We start from the raw sequence: 26716 nt of genomic DNA on the forward strand, positions 1-26716 counted from the left end.
GACATCTTAGCAATCACTTGGGAGGCACTGGCTGTGACCAATGTGCCCTCTAAGCTGCAGAGTCTTGTGAGCAAAAATTCTACTTTGTGAGTTACTGACATTAAAGTTTTGAGCTATTGGTATTAAAGTTGTGAGTTACTGCATAAATTATTGTGCTCTGGGGTCATCCTTCCTGAGCTAAGACAAAAATCTGTGAGCTGGAGGCTAAAAATCAGTGAGCTAGCTCACACTAACTCAGCTTAGAGGGAACACTGGCTGTGACCCAAAAGAACCCTTAGCACAGGAGTGGCCAAATTTGCTTAATATAGGAAAGGAAAGGTCCCCTGTGCAAGCACCAGTCGTTTTCTGGGGTGACGCTGCTTTCACAACGTTTTCACGGCAGACCTTTTTACGGGGTGGTTTGCCATTGCCTTCCCCAGTCATTACACTTCCCCTCCTAGCAAGCTGGATACTCATTTTACCAACCTCGGAAGGATGGAAGGCTGAGTCAACATGGAGCCGGCTACCTGAGCCAGCTTCCACTGGAATCGAACTCAGGTCCTGAGCAGGGGTTCTGACTGCAGTACTGCAGCTTTACCACTCTGCGCCACGGGGCTGCTTTGCTTAATATAAGAGCTTAATATAAAATAATATAAAATAAACATCAAATGTCTGAGAGCTGTAAGACTTGAATGTCATATGTTTGAGAGAAGGAAGGAAAGAAGAAAAGAGAGAGAGAGAGAGAGAAAGAAATTTTGCTTAATATAAGAGCCACATAAAATAAACATCAGATGTCTGAGAGCTGTAAGACATGAATGTCATGTTTGAGAGAAGAAAGGCAAGAAGAAAAGAGAGAGAGAGAGAGAGAGAGAAAGAGAAAGAAATTTTGCTTAATATAAGAGCCACATAAAATAAACATCAGATGTCTAAGAGCTGTAAGACATGAATGTCATATGTTTGAGAAAAGGAAGGAAAGAAGAAAAGAGAGAGAGAGAGAGAGAGAGAGAGAGAGAAAGAAATTTTGCTTAATATAAGAGCCACATAAAATAAACCCCGGCTGGTGAGTGGGGTCACACAGGTGGTCGCACAGGTGTGGCTTGGCCCCCTCAACCCCGGCTGGTGAGCAGGGAGCCCGGAAGAGGTCCCGGAGGTGTGACTTGGCCCCCCCAACCCTGGCTGGTGAGCGGAGAGCCCAGAAGAGGCTGCACAGGTGTGGCTTGGCCCCCGACCCCAGCTGGCAAGTGGGGAGCCTGGAAGAGAACGCGGAGGCATGGTTGGCCCCCCCGACCCCGGCCAGCAAGCCGTGAGCTCGGAAGAGGCCGCGCAGGTGTAGTTGGCCCCACAACCCCGGCTGGCAAGCAGGGAGCCTGGAAGAGGCCGCGCAGGTGCGGTTCGGCCCCCCCGACCCCAGCCAGTGAGCAGGGAGCCCGGAAGAGGTCACACAGGTGCGGTTAGACCCCCCTACCCCAGTCGGCGAGCGGGGGCCCGGAAGAGTCCGGGCAGGCGCGGTTGGGTACTCTGACCTCGGCCGGCAAGCGGGGAGGCTGGAAGAGGCTGCACAGGTGCGGTTGGACCTCCCGACCCCTGCCAGCGAGTAGGGAGCCCGAAAGAGGTTGCACAGGTACGGTTGGGCTCCCGGATTCCTGGGGCTGAGTCAGAACGCTAGCGCAACCATGCCAGCCAGAACAGCGTTCTGGTGCATTCCAGCTCAAAAAAAGCCCTGGCAGTAACACAGCTCAAAAAAAGCCCTGGCAGTTCCAGCTGGCTTGGTGTGTGGGCTAATATGCAAATGAGTTCTTGCTGGGCTTTTTCTATAAAAAAGCCATGCATGAAACAATGCTGATGTCAGGGGATGTGGCCTAATATGCAAATAAGTTCCTGCTGGGATTTTTTTCTACCAAAAAAGCCCTGCATTATATAAATATATTTGTACATGCACTTTTTACTCCAATATGGAACACTGAATTAAAACAAATTTACATAAGAACAGAGTGAGGTATATTTTACATACAGTATCTCAATAGCTAGCTAGATTGATAGACTGATAGATGAGAGAGAGAGAGAGAGATCCTTTCTGCCCAATGGATGGCTAATGCTGTCAAGGTTGATAGAGAAAATTAACTATCTGGAAATTAGGAAGGCCAGTTACAACCCTTCCTAAAATGTTTTTGGTGCTTATATTACTCTCTGTGTGTTTATAAGTATGTGTATATGCACATACACATACATACAGCAAGAGACAGATAGAATGTATATACAAACTTCATTATCTTTTACTTACATTTATACCTTGCTCTATGCCCAAGGATCTCAGAGGTGCTTACATTCCCAGGTAGCCTCTTTGTCTCAGTATTTGAATACAGTATTTACACCAGTGCAAGAGCAGATTTTTTTCCAGGTACACCATAAAAAAGAGGGGGGGGGATCTTATATTTGCATACAGGTTATAATTTTTGTCTTTGCGTATAATATTTTAAAGAGAGGTCAACTTACATTTCAGGGTCACCATGCATTCAAGTAAATATGGTAATATTATGCATACTGTTCCCTCAGTCTGATTGTAAAGCAGATAAGCTGAAGTAGATAGATCCGAACTACCTTTGGGCCAGTTTATCCATGTATATAGAACACTTGATTTCCCATTATTTGATGACTGTTACAACATTAATGTTATAATTATCAAATCTTGTGCATGCATGTGTGTACTGAGCTTTGAAGTTTTTTCAGTTTTCAATAAGACTAAAAGGACTTCAATTAAAAGCTTTGCTTTAACGGTCTTGGACCAATTTTGCTCATTGTGTGAACTTATTGAAAACTTATTATAGAAACTTTAGTGTTTCTTTATGCTCCCTTAAAGTTTTTTTAAAGCAGTCTTTGTAGAAGTTGTATAACTTAATGCAATCAAAAAGCATGCCAGATATGTATGAAGTGTTAACAGAATAAAATGGGTTCCTTGCCTCTAAGTATCTCTGCTTTCCCCACATCTTTGTCAATAGCAAGCTGATGTATTCCTATGAGAACAAAATACACATGAAGTAAGAGTAGGAAGAGGAAAAAGGTTAAGCTGCATACATTTTACACCTGCTGTTCTGTTGACCCATTTCCTACATTCTTATAGGCTTGTGGCATTTTCCTGTTGAATGTTACATCCAAACCACTAACACTGACGCTTTCTCTCCTTCAGATTCATTTCATTCCATAGGTAATTTCTTTGTAAATATATCTGAAGTCTATGGTGACAAAGCTAAGGGCTGCTTCATACATTACAGAAAGTTAGCATACACCCACTCAACTGTAATATACAAAGTGGTCTTTAGTTAAAATATAGCTTACAAAATATCAGGTATATCTAAAGATTTTCTTGGTACTGTCATCTAATCTGTATAACAGCTTTTATTTAGGCTTTCATTCTTCAAATTCAAAGGCCAACTTTAGACATAACAAAACTAGCTAAGAACATTTTGAATTGATTGTATGTATCATGTTCTGCATCAGTTTTTAGAGTACATTGATGACTAGCTGAAATGGAAAACAGAAATATAAGCGGATCAGTTGTTTTTGGGGGGTTTTTTAAAGTTTGTACTTCAATTCCAAGGAAATATCCACATGTCAAAACGCATTTGGCACTACACCTGAAATCACATTAAAAATCTTTTTACAAGTACTAACTTTATCAAAGGCAAATTTCTGTTTTTGTATCACATATATTTCAAGTTTTTCATGAAATAAAATATCTTAATTGGAGTGAGACTGCAAATATAGATCCATGAGCAGCTATGCAGAAGCAGTTTATCTGGAGCTTGATTCCCCAAGAATGGCTGATTCAAGCATGGTATAGGCTTGCTAATCCCCCGGTCCCAGCAGGGGATCTCCTGGTTTGGTAGGCTCTTTTCCACCCCCCGTCAGCTGACCAGTGAGGGGAAGCCCCACCCCAACAGCCTCCATGTGCCCTCAAACCTTGGAAGGCTTAAGAAGACACTGGGAACAGCTTGCTTTTAGAAAGGTGTGTGTGATTTAAATCTTTGAGCCAGGTTGAATGGGGGCGGGGCGAGCCTGCAGAACAATGTGCCTGTTGAAAGGGAAGGGAAGGAGTTCAGAACCTCTGTTTGTTTTACAGTCCATTAAGAAGCTGTTTGCACAGTAAAATAGTAACCTCTGGTTTCCCTGTTAGTCTGATGAACTGGGTTGAGTAGAGAGCAGTCAACAACTCCCATGGTGAATAAATTGCCCCACTGAGGCCACAAAATGTGTGCTTCCAAACTATGTTTATTTTGGCTACTTTGTGCGTCTATGTGTTCGTGTGAGAGAGAATGGAAGTGGAAGTGCAGCCAGCTGCTGGGGGATGACGAAATTAAGACTGTATTCACAGGCAACTCCAAAGACTTTCCTATTGGGATTACAAATGGAGAAATTTCCAAAAGAAGATAGAACTTTAATCTGGTACTTGCTTTCAGCTGCTAGGACATTATATGTGCAGTTATGGAAGCAAGATAAAATACCAGAAAAATGGGACTGGATTGTAAAAGTTATGTCATGGAGTGAAATGGATAAATTTACAAGAATCTTGAAAGACTATGATCTAGAGGGATTTAAAATGGATTGGGATAAATTCAGAAGATATATAGAAAAAGAATGGAAAGTAAAAAGACATTGGGTGATTTTCAAGAATACCAGGTTTTTAGGAGAAGAAAGAAGATGAAGTATAATAACTGGGTGGGATTTTATAAAGTATAAGAAATGTGTTTTTTTTTATTTATCTGCAAAATTTTTATATATATATATATATATTCTCTTTTTTATTAAGATTCTTTTAAAGTTAAAGATACCTTTTGATATTAGAATTTTAGGTAATTGGCACTGGTGGAAGTCAAGATTTGGGGGGAGGGGAAAGTGTAATGTATGGGAAGGTAGTAAATGTTTATTAACATTTTATTAGTATTGGATATAATTACCATATATTACCAAATAAAATTGTTTAATAAGAAAAAAGACTGTATTCACAGGAACCACACTGCTGTATTTTTATTTATTTATTTTAGGGAATGGGAAAGTTTCCTGGCTCCACCCCCAAAGTCTCCTGGCCTCACCCGCAGAGTCTCCTGGCCCCACCCCCAAATTCTCCTAGCACCACCCCCAAAGTTCCCAGGTATTTTCTGAGTTAGACTTGGCAACCCTAGAGTGGTATTAGAGCTATTATCAACCAACCTCTAATAAATTGCTCCAAAAACCCCTGAAGGACATTTGTTGTACCAGGTCATTCTGCCCCTTTGTATTACATTTATAATTAAACTGAAACCTGAGGGAAGGTCATGCCAAAAAATTCCCTGTTGCTCCAAGATTTGTCATGGCTGTTGTACTTTCAAACCCCAAATTTCAAATGATGAAGTAGCACCATTGTGATTTTATCTGATTGTTTTACTGTTTTAATATTGTTTATTTTATGCTGTTAGCCGCCTTGAGTCTTTGGAGAATGGGCAGAATATAAATCTAATGTTATCTATCTATCTATCTATCTGTCTGTCTGTCTGTCTGTCTGTCTGTCTGTCTGCCTGCCTGCCTGCCTGCCTGCCTGCCTGCCCTGAAAACTTATTTTTAAAGGGGGAGAAAAGCCAAACTCCATGCCTAATACCACATATCTGCACTGCTTTTACATAATGTGGTGGAGTGAAGGTTCAAATCCTGACCAGTTTACAACATCTTGCACTTTTGTCATTCTTTGACTCTGACTGCATAAATATTTGTGCAGAGCCAGAAGTGGCTCACAAGTGTGTTCATTTGCTACACCTGCATACATTTGACAGCCCAGAGGATCAGGCAATGCAACTCACTAATGTATTCAGTTTAGCTGCCTGGCTTCTCTGCCACTTCTGAAATTGGACAAATCAATAGATCATTTGCTTAACTACTTTTAGGACTGAGATATTCCACTGCAATAAAAGATAGCATGACTCCTGGATGCTTCTTATACCTTACTCATATATAACAGGATGCTTTTTATACCTTACTCATATATCTTTGTGTGTGAGTCAGATTCAGATCTGCTGGAAGAGACACAGCAGATCACACTGTGGATCAATTTGCCTGGCCCCATTTTCTCCAAATGAGACACAGGATGCAGTTGGATCACAGAAGTATGGTTGGCCAGTATGAAGGAGATAGCAGGCTACTTTACTCAGCTGCACCCTGACACCTTCAACATTTTGTTGCAGCTGACCCACCTGCCTTCCCTAACAGCAGTGTGAGATTAGCTGGTCTCTGTGGTAGCCAATCAGGAATTTGAGAAGTTCACTAGACTGGTTAAGTGTGAAATCCTTTTTTTGCCTGCTCCATGCTGTCTCTGTGAACAGGGGTTGTTAAATAGGCTTGGTTATTAAACTGGATAGGCCACAATGAGTTGGCAGGAAAGGGGGATAGGTAGGGTTAATTGAAAGGAATTCTGACCAGGGCTGTCTTAATGCATGGACCTGATGGGTACTTGCCTGTGGGCCCCACAAGCATAGGGGCCCCATACTAATCTGTGTATGATGCAGTACTAATAACCATTTATATTTTTATTCCTGTGAGTAGTTGTCATAGGGGCCCAGTACACTGCTTTGCCCGGAGCCCATAATGCTGTTAAGATGGCCCTGATTCTGACACATCTGGGATGATGGGGATGTTAGCATCTATCTGCACATACAGCTGTGCAGGCAGTGGTAAGGTGATACTGAAACCTTTATTAGGCATTTGTTGATAAGGATCCAGATAATAGGAAGCATAGGAACCTGTCCTACTCAGTTTGATTATTGCCCAACAGTGAAAATATGCAAGGAAATAATAATATTCATTGAAACATACATAGAAGTAGATCTGTGCTGTTTAAACTTTAAACACATATGCTTTTACTCTAAAGGCATATGTGTTTAAACAGCACAGATCTTACTTTTCAACTTTGCTGAGAATTCTCAGCCTTGGTTAGCACTGATACTGGGCGAGGGGGAAATAAACTGGAAGGGATAAAATGGGATGGGATTGGAAGAGTGATGTCATGGGGCAAAAAAAAAAAGAAGAAAGGTAGAGGAGGGAAGGGAGTATCAGGGAGGTGGGAAAGAAACAGAGACTGCCAGGGAAAGAGATGGGAAAGGGGATAAGGTGGTGGAGAGGGGGAAGAAAGATAGCTGTAAGGACTGCTAGGGAAATATGGTGGGGAGGAGAGGAAGCAAGGACAGTGGAAATGCCAGCCAAGCTTGGAGCAATGGTGGATCTGCCTAAAAGTCATACCAGATTGTCTAGTGCAGCCTATTCTCAAAATTGTCAGATTATTGGACTAAGCAGTGATGTAGATCAACTATTTGATTAATTTAAACAATTATTTAAATAAAAACCCTATTTAATTAATTTAAACAATTATTTAAATAAAAGTCCTAGTTGAAACCATATTCTGTTGTCCCATGTCACTGGGGGAGTGTTTGTGCCAGGGCACCAGTCATTTTTTGCAAGAATAAAAACAGCCATTTTTATAAATTGCTTTTTTATCAGGCTATTTTAAATTTTTTAAATGTTTTGAAAAGTCTTTAATGCTGGAAGCCTTCTGAAGGTGACCATGGGTAATTCAAGTGAAATTAAAGTTTAATACAGTATTTAGACTTACCTGACAAAATCCAAAATTACTCCTCTAGAGTAATAAACTGCAAGAAAGTTGTTAGTTTGCTTGAGCTTTCTTTGATAAACACATTCAATGGTGGCAAAAAAAACCCCTTTATCTTCTAAGAATTGCTGTGAGGATTAGGCAATGTTGCATCTTCTTAAACCCTATGTGGATTTGAAGACTAGTTCTCATGCTTATTTCATCCAAACTGGATTAATCTAATTCTTCCTCTGTAGTTTTCCAGTACTGCTGCCGCAAAAAGCTGCAGTTCAGTCCAAAAATTAAAGCAAAAATTATCTTTTATACCCAAAAGAACCAGCCACATTTCCCCAGCTCAAATTCTCTTCAGCTAATATTGTCCCCTACAAATGATTTTAAAATGGGATTTTATGTCTCTTAGAGAGCACTTAAGCGAAACTACTCATAATCCCACTAAGGTCTATTCAGCAGGGTTTATTCCCATGAAAAGTGTTTTTAGAATTGTATTGTTAAGGTAAAGATTGTTAAAACAAGAATTATATTATGGGATTTCAGCAGCAATTAAAAGAGATGTGTTGCTAAAAATCATAAGATGAGCTGGCTCTATACAAAGTATTTTTTATCTGTAGGGGGCCCAATCTAGGGAAAATTACTCATTAATAATCAGGATGGGTTGAGAGGTTTGTATATCTCCTCAAAACTTCAAGAGCTGAATTTACCATAGCCAGTGAAATGTATTCAATCCATTTAAATTTTAACACTGTTTTTATTATAAATAGTTAAGCTGCACGATGATTATAGGGTATCAGGTTTCTTTTCATATCATAGTATGATATATTATTTATGAAGCTATGAATAAATCTGTCATTTCTGTTTTGCTGGTATAAGTATTCAAAATTCCCTGGGCTCAGTTTACTCTGGGATTCAGGAATTCAAGCAGTTCAACCTGTTTCATTTTGTTTCCATCAGAAAACAAGGCAGCTGCCTGTTGGTCAGGGCTGAGTTCAGGACTTCGAAAACAAGCCACTCTAGGAGTCCATATTTGCTCACTTTAACCCTTTGCTTGACTTGAAATCATATTAGCAAGGAACCTAGCCAATGTAAGGCAGCTTTATATGTTGTGTATGTGTGTTTTAACCAGGGCCAGCCCTACACATTCTGGCATCCTTGGCAAGGCTAACTTCTGGTTACCCCCCTCCTGCACTGATAACATTACTGAGCCACATGAGGTGCCCAATATGGCGCCCCCTAAAGCTCATCGCCTTAGGCAATCGTCTAGATTGCGTAGTGGCAGAGCCAGCCCTGGTTTTAGCTGTGTGTTTCATTAACACCCTTCACAAACTGATTTTTAATGCTTCAGAGCCTTGAACACAAGAGAAGCTGTGGAACACCTAATAGTTTGATTCAGTTTGCAGAAGCTCCCTTACCTGAATTAGCTAATGCTTAGCAGAACAATCCTCACATGTAAGGTCACCATAACCCACATAACCAGTAACACCCTGGCTTTGCCTCCAACCTTGCCTGAAGTCACATGACCTGGAACCATGACCTGGGGCCAGGATGGCTTAAAGAGAACATATAAAAATAAGCTCCAGCTAAAGTGATTATGATTAAATGCCAACTCAGAAAAGGCCTTGGAAAGTGTATATTCCCTCCCCCCACTCATGTCATTTTTCTTAACCTCTGAAATATCTTCAGTACTTCGGCTGCCAGCTCTGGGTTGGGGAAAGTCTGGAAGTTTGGAGCCTGGGGTTGGGAAGGGGAAGGCCTTCATTGAGGTTATAATGTCATAGAATCTGCCCTCCAAAGCAGCCATTCTCTCCAGGAGAACTGATTTCTGTTGTCTGGAGATGTAATTATGGGAAGTCTGCAAGCTGCGCCTGGTTGTTGGCAACCTTTTTGTTCAGTCACACAGTCGAGTCCGATTCTTTGTGACCCCATGGACAAAGTCACGCCAGGCCCTCCAGTCTTCCACCATCCTCCAAAGTCTGCTCAAATTCATGTTAGTTACATCAGTAACGCTGTCCAGTTATCTCATCTTTTGCCCTCCCCTTCTTCTTTTGCCTTGTCTTTTCCAGCATCAGGATCTTCTCCAGGAAGTGCTCCCTTCTCATTTGGTGGCCAAAGTATTTGAGCTTCAGCTTCAGCATCTGACTTTCCAGGGAGCAGTCTGGGTTGATTTCTCTTAAGATTTGATCTTCTTGTAGTCCAAGGGACTCTCAAGATTCTTCTCCAGCACCACATCTCAAAAGCATCTATTCTTCTGCACTCGGCCTTCCTTATGCTCCAGCTCTCACAGCCATACATTACTACTGGGAATACCATCGCTTTGACAATACGGACTTTTGTTGGCAGGGTGATATCTCTACTTTTTATTATACTCCCCAGGTTCACCATAGCTGTCCTCCCAAGGAGGAAACGTCTTTTAATTTCATGGCTACAGTCACCATCTGCAGTAATCTTGGATCCCAGAAACGTGAAGTCTGTCACTACTTCCACATCTTCCCCTTCTATTTGCCAAGGTGAGATGGGGCCAGATGCCATGATCTTAGGTTTTTTGATGTTGAGTTTCAAGCCTACTTTTGTGCTCTCACCCTCAACAAGAGGTTCTTTAGATCCTCCTCACTTTCTGCCATTAGAGTGGTGTCATCTGCATATCTGAGGTTGTTGATGTTTTCCCTGGCAATCTTAATTCTGACTTCTGCTTCATCACTATGTGATGATATTTAATAAAGCAGCAAGCTGTATGTTCTGCCCAATGAGGCAAACAGTGGCTAAAGGAGCCATCTGAGCTGAGGAAAAATGGCATGAAGGGGAGAGTTACTCCCTCTCCCATTTGCCCCAATGCAATTAGCTATAGATCTAATAATAGACTTTTTGGCATCACATCTGGTTTGACCTATGCTTGTGACTCAGCCAAGAGCTTTCCAGCTCCTAAGATTTGCAAATGTCTCTGTGATGTTCTCTAAGGGCTAAATCAGAGACTGCACAGTTCTCCCAAGCACAAAAATAAAAATATAAATTGACCTTTAGAAGCCTTTAGGGCTTTTTTTTTAATTCTTGCCTTTGAGCTCTCTTGTTCTCCAGAAGCAATGAAACAGTTTCAATTCTGCTGTTATTTGCTTAGCAGTTTGATGAGAGGTTTTCCTGTACTGAACATACAAATCAAAATTCATGAAAGCTCAGCTCTAATTAGTTATCATTGTGCAGCACAAAAGTGACTAAAAGATTGGTCTGCACAAATTATTTCACTTAGTTTTCTGCTTTTAATGAGAACACTGTGGATTAAACTTTAGTCTTCAGTTCATTTCCGTGCTTGTGAAATAATTATGAGAGTCATATTTTAACTAGCTTTGGTTGGATTGCAAAGATTTGTTTAATAATTGATTTTTTTCCAAATATATGTGAAGATAGCAATATACTGAGTGCAATTAAAATATGTATAGATGTTGGCAGATTTATGCAGACAGGTTTATTTATTTTAAATGATCTGGCTAATAACAGGCTATTGTATGTGAATACTTTTAGACTTATTTTGTCAGATCTGAAAGATACTAAAAGCTTTTTCACTACAGAGAATACTGAAAACATTTTAGTACAGCATATGTGCCTACCTGCAGAGAATCTGACTAATTAATATTTTACAGGCTTACACCATTAATTGTCATTATAAGAAGGGAGCCAGTATATATCATATGAACTTCTTAAACTAAGCATATTGTGCCATATAACTATCCACCCCAATGTTAGTGTCTTAGCACATTGAAATCAAAATAAGAGGATTTTACTTTTTATGGGAGAAAAAAATATGTATCTTAAAAGAATGACCCCAGTATACATTGAAGTTTAAGAGGATAAGACCATGATGACTTCTTCTTTGTAAGAGTCATTTAAAGTGACTGGAAGTATTCACAAACAAAAGTTGTGTTGAAAGGGAAGGAATGTGCAACACCTCTGCATAAAACACATCAGTACTCCAGAGTGGGCAGAAGAGCTAGTAAGGCAGACAAGTCATGTTCCTCTGTATCCTTCCTCTTTTCTATTCTGCTGCTGTTTCTTTGTTTACTCAGATTGCGGTTCTCAGTCTTTTCCTGTCTCTGTGCTCTCTCTCTCTCTGACCTCCATGAGAACAACTTGCGCTTTAAGCATCTCTTTCCATAATAAGATTGATAGCTAGAATGCCTATCTCTCTGTGCTCCTGCTAACAATCTATATCTACACAATCTACAGAGGGTATGAAAAAAATTCAAATATGTTAAGTAAATGTTTGAGATAAGTCACAAGGTACCATTTCTGTCTTATTTCTTTTGAGGGAATTTGTTGTCCACTCTCAGGGTCTCTTAACTGGATTTTTCCCACACTGACAATGACATTGAAATTGCATTCCATGACATTGGTAGAATTGTCAGGCCCATGCCTGTGAATCTAGAGCTTTTGAGGGTACCACCTGGAAGTAGTATGGACACTGTGGTGTCACTTCCAGATGTTCACCCATTAACATCACAGTCTCCCATCACAATGACTCTCTAGGAATTTCTAGAGTATTGTGTGTGCAAGCATAGGGGTGACATTCTTTCTCCATTTGTCTCCTACAGCTCATTTGATCAATTATGGGCAATTGAGGGCAGAAACAGGAGTTTTCTCATCACAGGTGGGTACCTGATAAGCCTCGGCTTTGACCAACTATCTGCCCTTGTAGATTGGTATGTGTAATTCCATCATACTGATTGTGGTGGATATGGTCAGACAGTACTTTCCAATCAAGAATTGGATTCCAGTCAAGAATTGAGGACCTCAGTTGCCCCACAGACCCTTCTCCAGAAGCACTCTGGGAACACCTAAAAACTACCGTCCTGCAGATCTCTGAAGAAGTCCTCGGGTTCTCCACAAGGAAGAACAAGGACTGGTTTGATGAGAACGATCAAGAGATCCAAGAATTACTGGCAAAAAAGAGATCTGCCTACCAAGCACATCTTGCTCAGCCCTCCTGTCCTGGGAAAAAAGCAACCTTTCGCGCTGCATGTAGCAACCTCCAGCGCAAGCTTCGAGACATTCAGAACGAGTGGTGGACCAAGCTTGCAGAGAGAACCCAGCTGTGTGCAGACACTGGTGATTTAAGAGGGTTCTACGAAGCCCTGAAGGCAGTATATGGTCCATCATATCAGGCTCAGAGTCCCTTGCATAGTGCAGACGGCCAAGTGCTCCTCACAGACAAGGCATCCATACTGAACCGGTGGTCGGAGTATTTTCAGGTTCTCTTCAGTGCCAACCGCGTAGTTCAAGATTCAGCAATCCACCTCACCCCACTTCAACCGGTGAAAACAGAGTTGGATGAGATCCCCACCCTAGAAGAGACTGTTAAAGCCATCAAGCAACTGAAAAGTGGCAAGGCAGCAGGAGTTGATGGAATTCCACCAGAGATCTGGAAGCATGGGGGCACAGTACTACATAGCTCACTTCACAAAGTACTTGTCACCTGCTGGGAACAAGGCAAATTACCACAGGACTTTCGCGATGCAATCATCATCACCCTATACAAGAACAAAGGGGAAAAGTCAGACTGCTCCAACTACCGGGGGATAACCCTGCTCTCCATCGCAGGCAAAATCCTTGCCAGAATACTTCTGAACAGACTGGTGCCCACCATTGCAGAAGAACTCCTCCCAGAGAGCCAGTGCGGCTTCAGAGCTAACAGGAGCACCACCGACATGGTATTTGTTCTCAGGCAGCTCCAAGAGAAATGCAGGGAACAGAACAAGGGTCTGTATGTGACTTTTGTCGACCTTACCAAAGCTTTCGATACCGTTAGCAGGAAAGGCCTGTGGTAAATCTTGGAACGTTTAGGATGTCCCCCAAGGTTCCTCAGCATGATCATCCAGCTACACGAAGACCAGCGAGGCCAAGTCAGACACTGCAACGACCTCTCGGAGCCCTTCCCAATAGGCACAGGTGTAAAGCAAGGCTGCGTTCTCGCGCCAACTCTCTTTACGATCTTCTTTAGCATGATGCTTCAAAGAGCCGCAGTAGATCTAGATGAGGACGATGGTGTCTACATCCGCTATCGCACCGATGGCAGCCTGTTCAACCTGAGGCGACTAAAGGCACACTCCAAGACAATGGAAAAACTCATCCGAGAGCTACTGTTTGCTGATGATGCTGCACTCGTCTCCCACTCGGTATCAGCTCTGCAGCATATGACGTCCTGCTTTGCAGAGGCTGCCAAGCTATTCGGCCTAGAAGTTAGTCTGAAGAAGACAGAAGTTCTCCACCAGCCTGCACCCCAGGAAGATTATCACCCCCCCTGCATCACTGTGGGTGAATCAGTTCTGAAGACAGTCCAGCAGTTCAGCTACCTGGGGTGCATCATCTCCACAGATGCCAAGATCGACAAGGAGATTGACAACAGGCTGGCAAAGGCAAACCGTGCATTTGGCCGACTGCACAAAAGAGTGTGGAGCAACAAGCATCTGAAAAAAGGCACAAAGATCAATGTTTACAAAGCGGTTGTGCTGACAACCCTCATCTATGGCTCCGAATCGTGGGTTTTATACCGTCATCACCTGCGACTCCTTGAGTGCTTTCATCAGCGCTGCCTTCGCACCATCCTCAACATCCACTGGAGTGACTTTGTGACCAACACTGAAGTCCTCAAGCGGGCAGAGGTTACCAGCATCGAGGCACTGCTGTTGAAGACGCAGCTGCGCTGGGCGGGGCATATTTCTAGGATGGAAAACCACCGCCTTCCCAAGATTGCCCTGTATGGCGAACTCTCCACCGGCCATCGAAATAGAGGGGCACCAAAGAAGAGGTACAAGGACTCCTTGAAGAAATCCCTTAGCACCTGTCACATCAACCATCACCAGTGGTCTGACCTAGCCTCAGATCGCAAAGCATGGAGGCACACCATCCACCAGGCTGTCTCTTCCTTTGAGAACACACGCATAGCTGGTCTTGAGGACAAAAGGAGATTGAGGAAGAATCGCACTGCTACAGGACCAACCCTAAATCAGACTTTTCCCTGCAGCCGCTGTGGCCGGACCTGCCTGTCCCACATTGGTCTTGTCAGCCACCAGCGAGCCTGCAGCAAACGTGGACTATTGCACCCTTCTTAAATCTTCGTTCGCGAAGCCAAGCCGAGAGAGAGAGACTTTCCAATTAACTCATTTTAACAGTATAACACAATAATAGGTATGAGGAAGATGTCCTAATGAAATTATTGTCTCTTCCTACCACAAACACCCCTATTTTAGCTGTTTACCATCTATACAAGATTCTCTAGTAAACTGTTTGACACTCAAATAATATATGCTCAATTTATCATCATTCAAGCTGAATGCCGTCATTTCTGAATATGCTGGTCCATCTGTTTTTACTACTTGCTTGGGAGGGGAAAGATGTTATTGCATGTTTTTATTGTTGTACATCACCCAGAGCCCGGCTTCAGCCGGGATGGGGCAATTAATCAAGTTGAATTAATAATAACAGCAACAATAACAACTATCCAGCAGGTCATAATAAATAGCAATGTGCTATTCTGAGATACAATTTCCTTGTGTCTGGTTTAATTTAAGAGATTAACGTTAGTTTCACAAATTATATGGAACTTTTACTATATCCAGAGTAATTCCACCATTACTGAACAATGAGGATTCTCAGATTTACTGAACTTCATGTACACAAGGTATATTTGCATGATACTACTGGAATTATCAGTAAGACAAATATGAAAGCTCTAATTGAGGAGATGATTCTGGTACAAAGCAGATGATTTACTCAGGTTGTTCCATACATTGCCTTCTTCCACTATATTTCTATCAAGCATGAAATAATGCTTTTTGTGTTGTACTCTATGCATTTATGGCTACTATAGCCAAAGTGGTAGCTATAGTGGGAGACTTCCCACCCCTACCTCCAGACTCTGGGCTCCTGCTGCAATGGAGGGATCAAAAGAAGGGGAAAGGGAGAGTGCTTTTATGCCAATGCTGTGATGTGCATACTGTGGCATATACTACTGTGTATATTAAGTACATTTTTGTATATATTATCCTACTATGTGACTTCTGCATTGTTTAATATGTAACATTAATGCTTATGCCTTATTTCAACTTTGTCTCAGATTTCTGAAATTCTAACCCTATTACACTGCTTATTGGGATGGCTCATCCTGTTGATTATATTGATTGACATCATATAATCGAGTTTCAGTGATGAACACAGACTATATTGTTTTAATTGTTTTAATTTGTAGTGTGTTATTTTTAATCCATGTATTGCTTTTATTTGATGTACATCACCCAGAGCCTGCTTTAGGCTGGAATGGGCAATTAAGTAAAATGAATGAATGGATAATATAAATAATATAAATATTATACATAAATAATATATATATTTAAGTGTAATATTTGTATATATTACACAGGCTGTGGCAAATCAAATGCAAGACTGTGATCAGGCAGGCAAAAGGGGACTATGAGGAGCATATTGCAAAAAACATAAAGACCAACAAAAAATTTCTTCAAATATATTAGAAGCAGGAAACCAGCCAGGGAGACAGTGGGGCCCTTGGAAGACCAAGGGGTAAAAGGATTACTGAAGGAAGATATGGAAATGGCTGAGAAGCTGAATGCATTTTTCCCTCTGTCTTCACTGTGGAAGATGAGAAGTGTTGCTCCAGAACCACTAATTTTGGAAAGGATGTTGAAGGACCTAAGTCAGATTGAGGTAATCAGAGAGGAGGCCCTACAACTGATAGACAAATTAAAAACTAATAAATCATCATGCCTGGATGGCATACATCCAAGAGTTCTGAAAGAACTCAAAGGTGAACTTGTGGATCTCCTGACAAAAATATGTAATCTTTGATTGAAATCTGCCTCCGTTCCTGAGGACTGGAAGGTAGCAAATGTCATTCCCATCTTTAAAAAGAGTTCCAGAGGAAATCCGGGAAATTACAGGCCAGTCAGTCTGACTTCAGTACTGGGAAAGTTGGTAGAAACCATTATCAAAGAGACAATGAGTAGGCACATAAATGAACACAAGTTATTGAAGAAGACTCAGCATGGGTTCTGTAAGGGAAGATCTTGCCTCACTAACCTGTTACAGTTCTTTGAGAGGGTGAACAAACATGTGGACAAAGGGAGCCAATAGATGTTGTTTACCTTGACTTCCAGAAAGCTTTTGATAAAGTTCCTCATCAAAGGCTTCTTAGTAAGCTTGAGAGTCATGTAGTAAAAGGACAAGTCCTCTTGTGGATCAAAAACTGGCCAATTAATAGGAAGCAGAGAGTGAGTATAAATGGGCAATTTTCGCAGTGGAAGATGGTAAGCAGTGGGGTGCCGCAGGGCTCAGTACTGGGTCCCATACTCTTTAACTTGTTCATTAATGATTTGGAGTTGGGAGTAGGCAGTGAATTGGCTTAAGTTTGCAGATGACACTAAATTTTTCAGGGTGGTTAAAACCAGAGAGGATTGTGAGGCACTCCAAAGGGATCTGTTGAAGCTGGGTGAGTGGGCATCAACGTGGCAGATGAGGTTCAATGTGGCCAAGTGCAAAGTAATGCACATTGGGGCCAAAAAGACTAGCTATAAATACAAGTTGATGGGGTGTGAACTGGCAGAGACTGACCAAGAGGTCAGTGGGGTCATGGTAGATAACTCACTGAAAATGTCAAGACAGCGTGTGATTGCAATAAAAAAGGCCAATGCCATGCTGGGAATTATTAGGAAGGGAACTGAAAACAAATCAGCCAGTATCATAATGCCCCTGTATAAATCGATGGTGCAGTCTCATTTGGAATACTGTGTACAATTCTGGCCACCGCACCTTAAAAAGGATATTATAGCATTGGAAAAAGTGCAGAAAAGGGCAACTAGAATGATTAAAGGGTTGGAACACTTTCCCTATGAAGAAAGGTTAAAATGCTTGGGGCTCTTTAGCTTGGAGAAATGTCAACTGTGGTGTGACATGATAGAGGTTTACAAGATTATGCATTGGATAGAGAAGGTAGAGAAAGAAGTACTTTTCTCCCTTTCTCACAATACAAGAACTCATGGGCATTCAATGAAATTCAATGAAACTGTTGAGCAGTCAGGTTAGAACTAATAAAAGGAAGTACTTCTTCACCCAAAGGGTGATTAACATGTGGAATTCACTGCCACATGAGGTGATGGCAGCTACAAGCATAGACAGCTTCAAAAGGGAAATGGATAAGCATATGGAGCAGAGGTCCATCAGTGGCAATTAGCCACAGCTTATTGCTGGAACTCTTTCTGGGGCAGTGATACTCTGTATTCTTGTGCTTGGGGGGCACAATGGAAGGGCTTCTGGCCCCACTGGTGGCCCTCTTGACACCCAATACAGAAGGAAAGCAGGGTACAATTATTTTATTAAATGTGTATGATGTGTTCTTTTTATTCTGTGCCAGTAAAGGTTTTTATTGATTGATATTAAATGTGTGGACAATTAAGCAGAAGGCCACAGTCCAGAAGGTATGCCTGACAGTACCCCAAAAGAAATCTATTTTTCCCCCTTTGGAACAACTCCCCTTTCCATGAATGTACCTCATCTGGTTTTAAAAACTGTGGCCATACTAGGCATCAGCATGGTATATGTATGATGTGCTGCATCAAGTACAACTTGAAGAAGAAGAAGATATTGGATTTATATTCCACCCTTTACTCTGAATCTCAGAGTCTCAGAGAGGTCACGATCTCCGTTACCTTCCTCCCCCACAACAAACACCCTGTGAGGTAATTGGGGCTAAAAGAGCTCTCATAGAAGCTGTTTTTTCAAGGACAACTCCTGTGGAGCTATGGCTGACCCAAGGCCATTCCAGCAGCTGCAAGTGGAAGAGTGGGGTATCAAACCGGTCCTCCCAGATAAGAGTCCACACACTTAACTACTACACCAAACTGGCTCTCTGATAAGATGATGAGAAATTATACACTGTAGATAAGGGCTTACAGCCTATGATGCAATTCCATCACCACAGTAGCTCTACCTGCAGAGCATCTTTCCTGTCTGAGGAAGAGGAGAGGGTGATTTTTGCCAATTCAATTCTCCTGCTGCAGACTTCCAATTTGCCCCTCTCCCCTACTGTTCCTTTGGGTTCACCAAACCAATAGAAACATGATTTCATGGGACAGAGAAGGCTGCAGTGAGAGGGGAGGGGGGAAGGCTTCCCTCTAGTGTAGTTCTGATCATGCTACTTAAGATCCAAGCCACAGAGGGCTATCCAATGCAGTGCTATACCCTCCTAAGTGCATTGGACTCAGTGGCACTGAAAATCACACTGTTAGAAGCCAAGACTGATCTTAAAAGATTATTAATTATTGTTACTCTTATTTGTTTTAATTTACCTATGAAATCCATAAGAATTACTAAACACCTTTTTCACAAAATGCTACCAGAAACAAAAACCCCATCTGAATTTGTACAAATAGAGTCTTTCACTTGCTTTGGACTCTAGTATGGTGATTATGTCCAGTCCTAAATACTATTTAGCAACGTTTCTGCCTTTTGACCAATACACTGGAGACAGGTAAACTTATATCTTGTAGATATCAAATGTAAGTCTATCAGTAATGATGCCCCCCCTCAAATGGAAGCCTTAATTTATGAGTGATAGCTAGTTATAGCAGATAATAGAAAATCAGAAGAGAGGAATATAGTATTTCAAAGTGGTTACTCTTGGTTAATTTGGAGATAGCAACAGATTTTAGTGGTTCCCAAGACAAGCTCCCCAACAGCATCTACCACAGGGGTAGGTAACCCCTGGCATGTGTGTCAAACAGATGCACACTAGACCATTTTACTCAGCACACCGGGCCAGATCTCTGCCCAAGCAACCAAGGCAAGGCCCAGAGTAACTAGCACCATCACTGAGGTCAGCATTTTGGGAAAAGGCATGCCTTATACCTGTCATTAGCTACACAGCTGCTAGCTAGATCAGATACAAAGCAAATCCCTGAAGCATTGGCAGAGCTGTTGAAGCTTAGTTTGTTCCCAGTGTGCCTAGCCATATGCAACCTGCATTCCCTTCCATCTTTTTGTTTGCTGGCACACTACAGTGATCACAACTAGAAGGTGTTGTGTTTTGTTTTGATTTTTGACACTCAGGCTAAGATGCTTCCTTCCTATGGTATACTTTACAATGATTGTCTCATGTTCTACATCACATCTGAGTCTTACCTGCCAGTGTTTTGTAATCCACCAAATCAAACATGACAATAGCCACAGCTGACCAGGTAACAATCAGCGCAACAACAAGTAGCCATGCCGCTGGAGAGCTGAATGTTGTCACAAAGTCTTCGGAAACTGACTTCTTGGACACTTTCAAATGTGGCATGGGGACAGTTCCATTCTTGCTGTCTATCACTGTAGTGGTGGATACAGGTCCTAATGAATAAGAGAAATGAAGTAAATGCTTTTGGCATTGTACCTTCCAATATTCAACTAATACTCTTCTAAAAGCTATAGCATTTATGAAAACCTAAGGCACAATACAGAAAGTAACTTTTACCTGCAGAACTTGGATTCCAAAAGGAATCCAACACAGCTTACAGCCAGTGTTCTCTCTAAGCTGAGTTAGTGTGAGCTAGCTCACAGTTTTTTAGCCTCTGGCTCACATATTTTGTCTTAGCTCAGGAAGGATGGCCCCAGAGCAAACTAATTTATGTAGTAGCTAAGTTGCTCACACACAACTTTAAAGCCAATGGAGACTTTTTGCTCACAAGACTTTGCAGCTTAGAGGGAACAAAGTTTTAAAAAATCATAACAATACGCTAACAAAACTGCAACTACACACAGGGCCATCTTAATAGCATTATGGGCCCCAGGCAAAGCAGTGTACTGGGCCCCTATGACAACTACTCACAGGAATAAAAATGTAAATGGTTATTAGTACTGCATCATACACAGATTAGTATGGGGCCCCTATGCTCGTGGAGCCCACAGGCAAGTGCCCATCAGGCCCATGCATTAAGACTGCCCTGACTACATAGCCTCCAAGCTTCTATAGGAAGGTGAGCCTTCCCTCAAGAGCTGGTGAGCTGACTGGTTTGTACTTCCAGCCTCATATTTTCCTGTTCTCAGTTTTAACCCCATAATTGCCTTCAGATGCCTTACAAGTTCATATTACAAGAAGTAGTAAAACAGCACATTCATTCCCCAGAATGGCTATTGCAATCATCTGTAATAATAACAAGGTCTCTGACAAACAGAGCTTTGACTCACAATAGCTCATACCCTAAAAATCTTGTTGGCCTCTAAGATGCTACTGGACTCGAACCTAACTCTTCTACTGCAGACCGACATGGCTGCTGTCTGAAAGAATCTCCTGATCCCTGGCACTCTGTTAGGCCATGTTTCTGTTGTTGGTCCCTGGCTGAGTAGTCAATGGAGTCCTGCCAGGGCCAGAGTGCTGCCACCTAGCAGGCAACTGGCTGCCCCCCAGTGGCTCAGGTTCTGCCTTAATGGGAATGGGGGTGTCTTTATCCCCCTTGACAAGAAAAATATAGTGAGATGAGCCACTATGGCAATTGCAAGCAAGTCATTGACACCTGTCCACTAGCTAAATGAGAGGTACATTTTTAAACCTCAAACCATTTAGCATAATTTCTTTTTTAGTAGTTATGAACATCATATACTGCACACAGCTCATGTGAGCAGTTGCTGTCTCCAGTTTCACTATCTAATATTTCATGTTACTAAAATTAAAATCCCACAAAGTAAGGATAAGCTAAAATAAGGGTGGACATTTTCTCTTGTGCAAAGAGCTCTTCTTTTCAACTGTAGGACTTTTTAGCAATATTTTTATGCGAAGCATAACAGATACCCCCACACATATTTTGGCAGTAACCCCCCTCCCTTCATTCCTGGCATTAGTCAGCAATAGCAGTGTTCCATTGCAAGCCTCTTCACAGTCCGAATTGGCTGAAGTTTTGGAGCTTCCTCCCCCCACCCCCCAAATTGGCCTTAGTCTGTCAGCAATAGTGATATCACGTAATTAGTAGATATGGATATCTGGATAAATAACAAATGAAGATCTGAACTGAATCATACCTATTCTTTAATATAGTTTAGAATCAAACCAGCTGTTACAATTTCCAGATTTGATAGCAGTCATAGATATTCTGATATGACTTATTCTGGTGTCTTGTTGTTTGCTTTCAGTTTCCTAGACAAAAGGGGTTGTAATAGTATGGAGAGAGCACAACTCAGCAGATATGTACCTGACAGGGATATCTCTGACAAGACAGTTTGCAATATTCCTGCTGAACAGGGTCATCATGATAGAGTTTCTATTTTCAAATAATGGCCTATTATGCATGGATGTTTTCCATCACTTTCGCCATGCATGACTATCAGGTTTTCTTTGTCATTCTGTATTGATTTCCCTCTCTTTAATGCTCACTTCACTTTCTGATCACTGTTTCCTCAGGTTTTCTGAGGGTGCTTGTGCTGATTTTCCCCTTGTTTCCCTTCTAAGCCAAAGGTAATTCAAAAGTATAGAGATTCCCTCAGTTTCCCCCTGTGCCCTTTCCTCCCTCTCAAACATCACTTCACTGCCCACATTGAGGTTGTTCGGCCCATTCTGTGCCTTCTGCCACCCTCCCTCCTTCATCGGTGTACAACCTCCATTTCCCTTTCATTTGTATTTTTTTTACAAGACTATCACTAGACTCAGATCATTGAATTTAAAAAATTAAAGGGGGAGGTTTAAAAGAAGCTGGATGAGGTTTAGACTCCTGGTGGTATTGTCTTGAAAGGGAGATTGGAGAGGAGGCAAATGGCAAAGTCCCCTGTGCAAAAAAAAAAAAAAAAGATTTCAGTGTAGCATGCAAACAAAATGGGAGGGAGGGCATCAATGTGGAATGAAATTGACATGAGATGTAAAGACAGAGATACACTGGAATGGAAAGCCTAAAGTTTTGAAAACATTTTTCCCTTTAACGCTTTAGTGAACTTTTTTTTTGGGGGGGGGGCATTTTGGCAATCTCCAGAAGCCTAACATTAAAATGGTGGCTGAGCAACATGGACCTTCTGCAAGCTGCTGTACTTAAGGATCACTTGGAATCAAGAGTATAATCCACAAAGAGTATAATCCACATAGGACAGTCTCTAAAAAACTGTTAAGGGTGCAGGATCCAATCAGAGAATCACAAAGAGAGAACCATGCAAATTTGCAAGAAAAGACAAAAAATTAGCATTACTATACAGCTGTGCTAAGGCATCAGAGAAAATACCCCCCCCTTTTTTTTCAATTTAGTGGCACAAGACTAAAAAACTCTCCAGGGTTTCTGCCAGAGGATTCTTCTCCCATACAAATTGCAGCCATGTGCAAATCATGGTGGAGCTGCAGTCAACTTTGCACAGGTGCACACGCGCACATACACATGTGTTGGCAACAATCACAGCATGCAGAGCAGCGTCAGTGGGTTCTACCGTGCATTCTGTATATTCAACATGATCTCCCATATTATGAGATTGTGTGACTCTTTACCATTTCTCACAGTGGCCAATAACACAGTAGTGCTTGGCAAGATGAAAAATGGGACTTCACAGATGTTTGTCAGTTTCAAAAAAAAAAAAAAAGTTGATCAGTTCTGACATCAGGTTCACCCCTCCCCCTTTGCCTGCATTCCTTTCTATTCCCTTTCTTTCAACAAATTAATACTAAAATGCATGCACAAAACCTGAACCATGAAGATTTAAATGGAAAGTAACTGATGGATTCTACTGCGTGGCTGCAATAGGGCAATTGCATTTAAAAAAAAAAAAAAACCCTTTGAACACCACCACTATGCCAGCACATCACAAATGACATTCCACACCCATTTTTAAAAATACATTTTTAAAAATTGTAGTTGCAGAATAAATACACCAGAAGAATAAGAATGGTACATAAGGCAGGCACAGAACCCAAAGTCAAGATTAAAGGCTTACTGCTCTGAAAATCTGCAGTAAAATGTGCATGTATAATGGGCCAATCACTAAGGCACCTTATGAACATAATAGGATTCTGTGGACAGCATAGTTTGTTAATTTACTGTTAACGATTGCTGTATTGAAATGAGAGTACAATAATGTTTAACTGAAGTATCGCTTCATGTGCTCATTGCTATGTACTATAATTCACAATAAGGAATTGTACATCACAGTGGAAAAGGCTGGTATTTCTTTGAACACAGTTCAGCCCATGCACAGCACAAGCTATACTGGTCATATGCTAGACGCAGTCATCAATATGGACTGTCAGGAGTCCAAAATAGATAAAGCACCTTACATGTACATTCTGCAAGAAGTACTGAAATTGCTCATTCATTCCCCAGAATTAGAGCTGTCAAGGTTGTTGTAAGGTTAAAATAGAGGAGAGAGAAAATGTTGTAAGGCACTTTGTGTCCCCATTCATGAGAAACGTGGGGTATGAGTGAAGTAAATAAAAGAACTCCTTTACATCACTACTGAGATCTTCTGGAGATCTTTTGCATGCCAAGCAGGTGCTCTGCCACTGAGCCATTGCCCATTCCCTAATAAATAAATAAAATAAATAATTCTGGTCTTGTTTATTAATGTTGTACTTAGTCATAAACACTATCCTATACATTTAGATGTAATCCCATATGCCTTTTTCATTGTAAAAATATTCAGCCGTCCTATTTTCCTAAGCAGCATTTAGTTTAGTCAGTTCACTGCAGGAGAGAACATCACTAGCAGTGTCATCCTAAGAAAAATTACATCCTTCAACAGACTTTGGAACTCAGGCTAAGAATATGCTGCAAAAAACCAGGGTTTTGTTTTGTTTTTAGCAGGAACTCCTTTGCATATTAGGCCACACACTCTTGATGTAGTCAATCCTCCAAGAGCTTACAGTAGGCCCTGTAAAAAGAGCCCTGTAAACTTTTGGAGGATTAGCTACATCAGGGCTATGTGGCCTAATATGCAAAGGAGTTCCTGCTTACTTTACAAGGTCAAATTCCAAATCATTAAATAGCTGAATGTTTGTGATTGTAAGAGGTGGTGCAAAACATTCTACTCTCTGTACTTCTGCTGCTAATGCACTTCTACCACTACTAGTATATCAGTGCAGTGCTACTCATGTGGTAGGTGCACTACAAAATACAGAAATTAAAGCACTCCCTACCCAGATGGTTACAGGCTACATGAACTGCCTCTAATTTAGGAAAACCAAGTTTGTTTGTTTGTTTACTTCATATATACCCCGCCTTTCTCCCCAGTGAGGATCCAAAGTGGCTCACATAATTTCATTTAATACATTTTATCCTCACAGCAACTCTGTGAGGAAGGTTAAGCTGAGAGTTTGTGACTGGCCCAAGGTAACCTAGCAAGCTTCCATGGCAGAACAAAGATTTGAACCTGGGTCTTCCAAATCTGTACAAGGTATGTGTGTATAAACACATCTCAGGACACTGCCAGTACAAAGAACCAGCTTGCCCCTGATCTTCAGTTGTGAGGAACCACAACTGGCCTGCTCTCCTAACCCCAGTGGAGAGGAGCTGCTTCCCTAAACCCATAGGAGAGGGGCCACTAAACTGGCTTGCTCTGCTCTCTCAGTGGAAGAGAACCACAACTACTGGTTCATCTCAATACACCCAGAGGAGATGAAACAGACTTGCCTCTCCTGCCCTTGGAGAGTTGTCAAGGAAGAGCCAGCAGTGACACAGGTTTCTCTAGCGCAGGGGTGGTCAATGGTAGCTCTCCAGATTTTTTTTGCCTACAATTCACATCAGCCCCAGTCATTGGCCATGCTGGCTGGGGCTGATGAGAGTTGTAGGCAAAAAACATCTGGAGAGCTACCATTGGCCACCACTGCTCTAGCTCAATCTGCAAAGAACTGGAGGGCCATCTTGCTAGGCAGAGAAGTAAATTGAATGGAAGAAGGAAAAATGACAGCAAGATTAATAGGGGATATTACAAGGCCAATATGGTAGATGGTTTATGGCAGACAGGAAAACAGCTAGGAGAAAAGTTTGTAAGACTTCTTGGGTAATGGAGATTATTTGGTCACTGAGGAGAACCCTGAAACATCCTGGTCTCTCTCTCTCTCTCTGTCTCTTTGAGTTCTTCAAGGAAACCTGGGGACAGCCTTCAAATTTTATTTCCCTACTTTGTTTAAAAATTATGTAAGTAATTGACTACAAATACTCAAAAATGTATTGGTATAGTATTGGAAGAGACATATTATGGGTGTGAAACTAGTGTATCTTGTAAAGCAGGGAAGATCTTTTTTATATTTCACACATTCTATATTTTCTGTTTATCTTTCCAAAGCAAGGAAGTCAAAGAACCCCATCAGGCAGTGGGGGGGAGTAGCAGTTTGTGCTGACTGCAGTGCAGGGGTAAAGATATAAGAAACATTGGCAGGCCTCGGATTCAGCAGGAGCTCATAGGAGAACAGCTCCTGAACCTTTCTGAGAGTTCCACCTCCTCCTTCCCACCTTGTCCATTGAATAGTAGGTGCAGTTGCATAATAATCCCTGGATGAGCTCCACCACCTATTTTTCTACAAAACGACCTCTGAGCATTGGTGATGGCTGAGTAAAGACTTTGCCAGTGCTTCAACTGGCTGAGTAAGCACAAACTACCAGCAGAGGCAATGACGGATATCGAAGTCTCCACAAGCCCGCTGCTTGCAGCGTGGCTGAGGGGACGTTTTGCCTCCCTTCGGAGGGAGAGCGACAGTTTCGGCGCCTTTCCAGGCGCGTTTTGAGTGGGCGGGGCTTCAGAGCTGTTGCTGAAGCCCCGCTCTCTGTAGGGACAGTCTTCCCGGCGTCGTTGGCCCACCCACCCGCCCTGTCGGTTATGCAGGCTTTGTGCTGGTCGCTTCCGTTTGGAGGGGCCGGGTAGGAATTTTTTCACTCCCCGGCTATTTGGGTTCTGACTGGGGGTGTTTTTTGCCTACCCTGCATAGCAGTTCAGTGGATTGAGGAATTGGCTTTGGGTGGTGCACTGGTATAGTTTGGTCACTTTTAGGGCAGGTTCTACGGGGTTTTATGGCACCAGGCGGCCTGGGGAGGACCGGTTAGCCTCCCCCTTTTGGGGAGTTAGGGGTCTGTCAGGATCTACCTTGGGTGTGGCCCAAGGTATGTGAATGCAGACTGTCCTGGAGAC

The 26716-nt window shown here is 42.0% G+C and overlaps 1 protein-coding gene across 1 annotated transcript in view; it reads right to left on the reverse strand.

The window, feature by feature from the left end:
* The window catches only part of TRDN (triadin), a 143295-nt gene that overhangs the window by 91524 nt on the left and 25055 nt on the right, over positions 1 to 26716 (reverse strand). The window contains exon 2 of the mRNA XM_060237137.1: positions 19775 to 19981. Coding sequence (XP_060093120.1) covers positions 19775 to 19981 — 207 coding nt within the window. The remainder of the gene's footprint in view (positions 1 to 19774; positions 19982 to 26716) is intronic.

Source organism: Heteronotia binoei, chromosome 1 (genome assembly GCF_032191835.1).
Source record: "Heteronotia binoei isolate CCM8104 ecotype False Entrance Well chromosome 1, APGP_CSIRO_Hbin_v1, whole genome shotgun sequence".
Taxonomy (NCBI): Eukaryota; Metazoa; Chordata; class Lepidosauria; order Squamata; family Gekkonidae; genus Heteronotia; species Heteronotia binoei.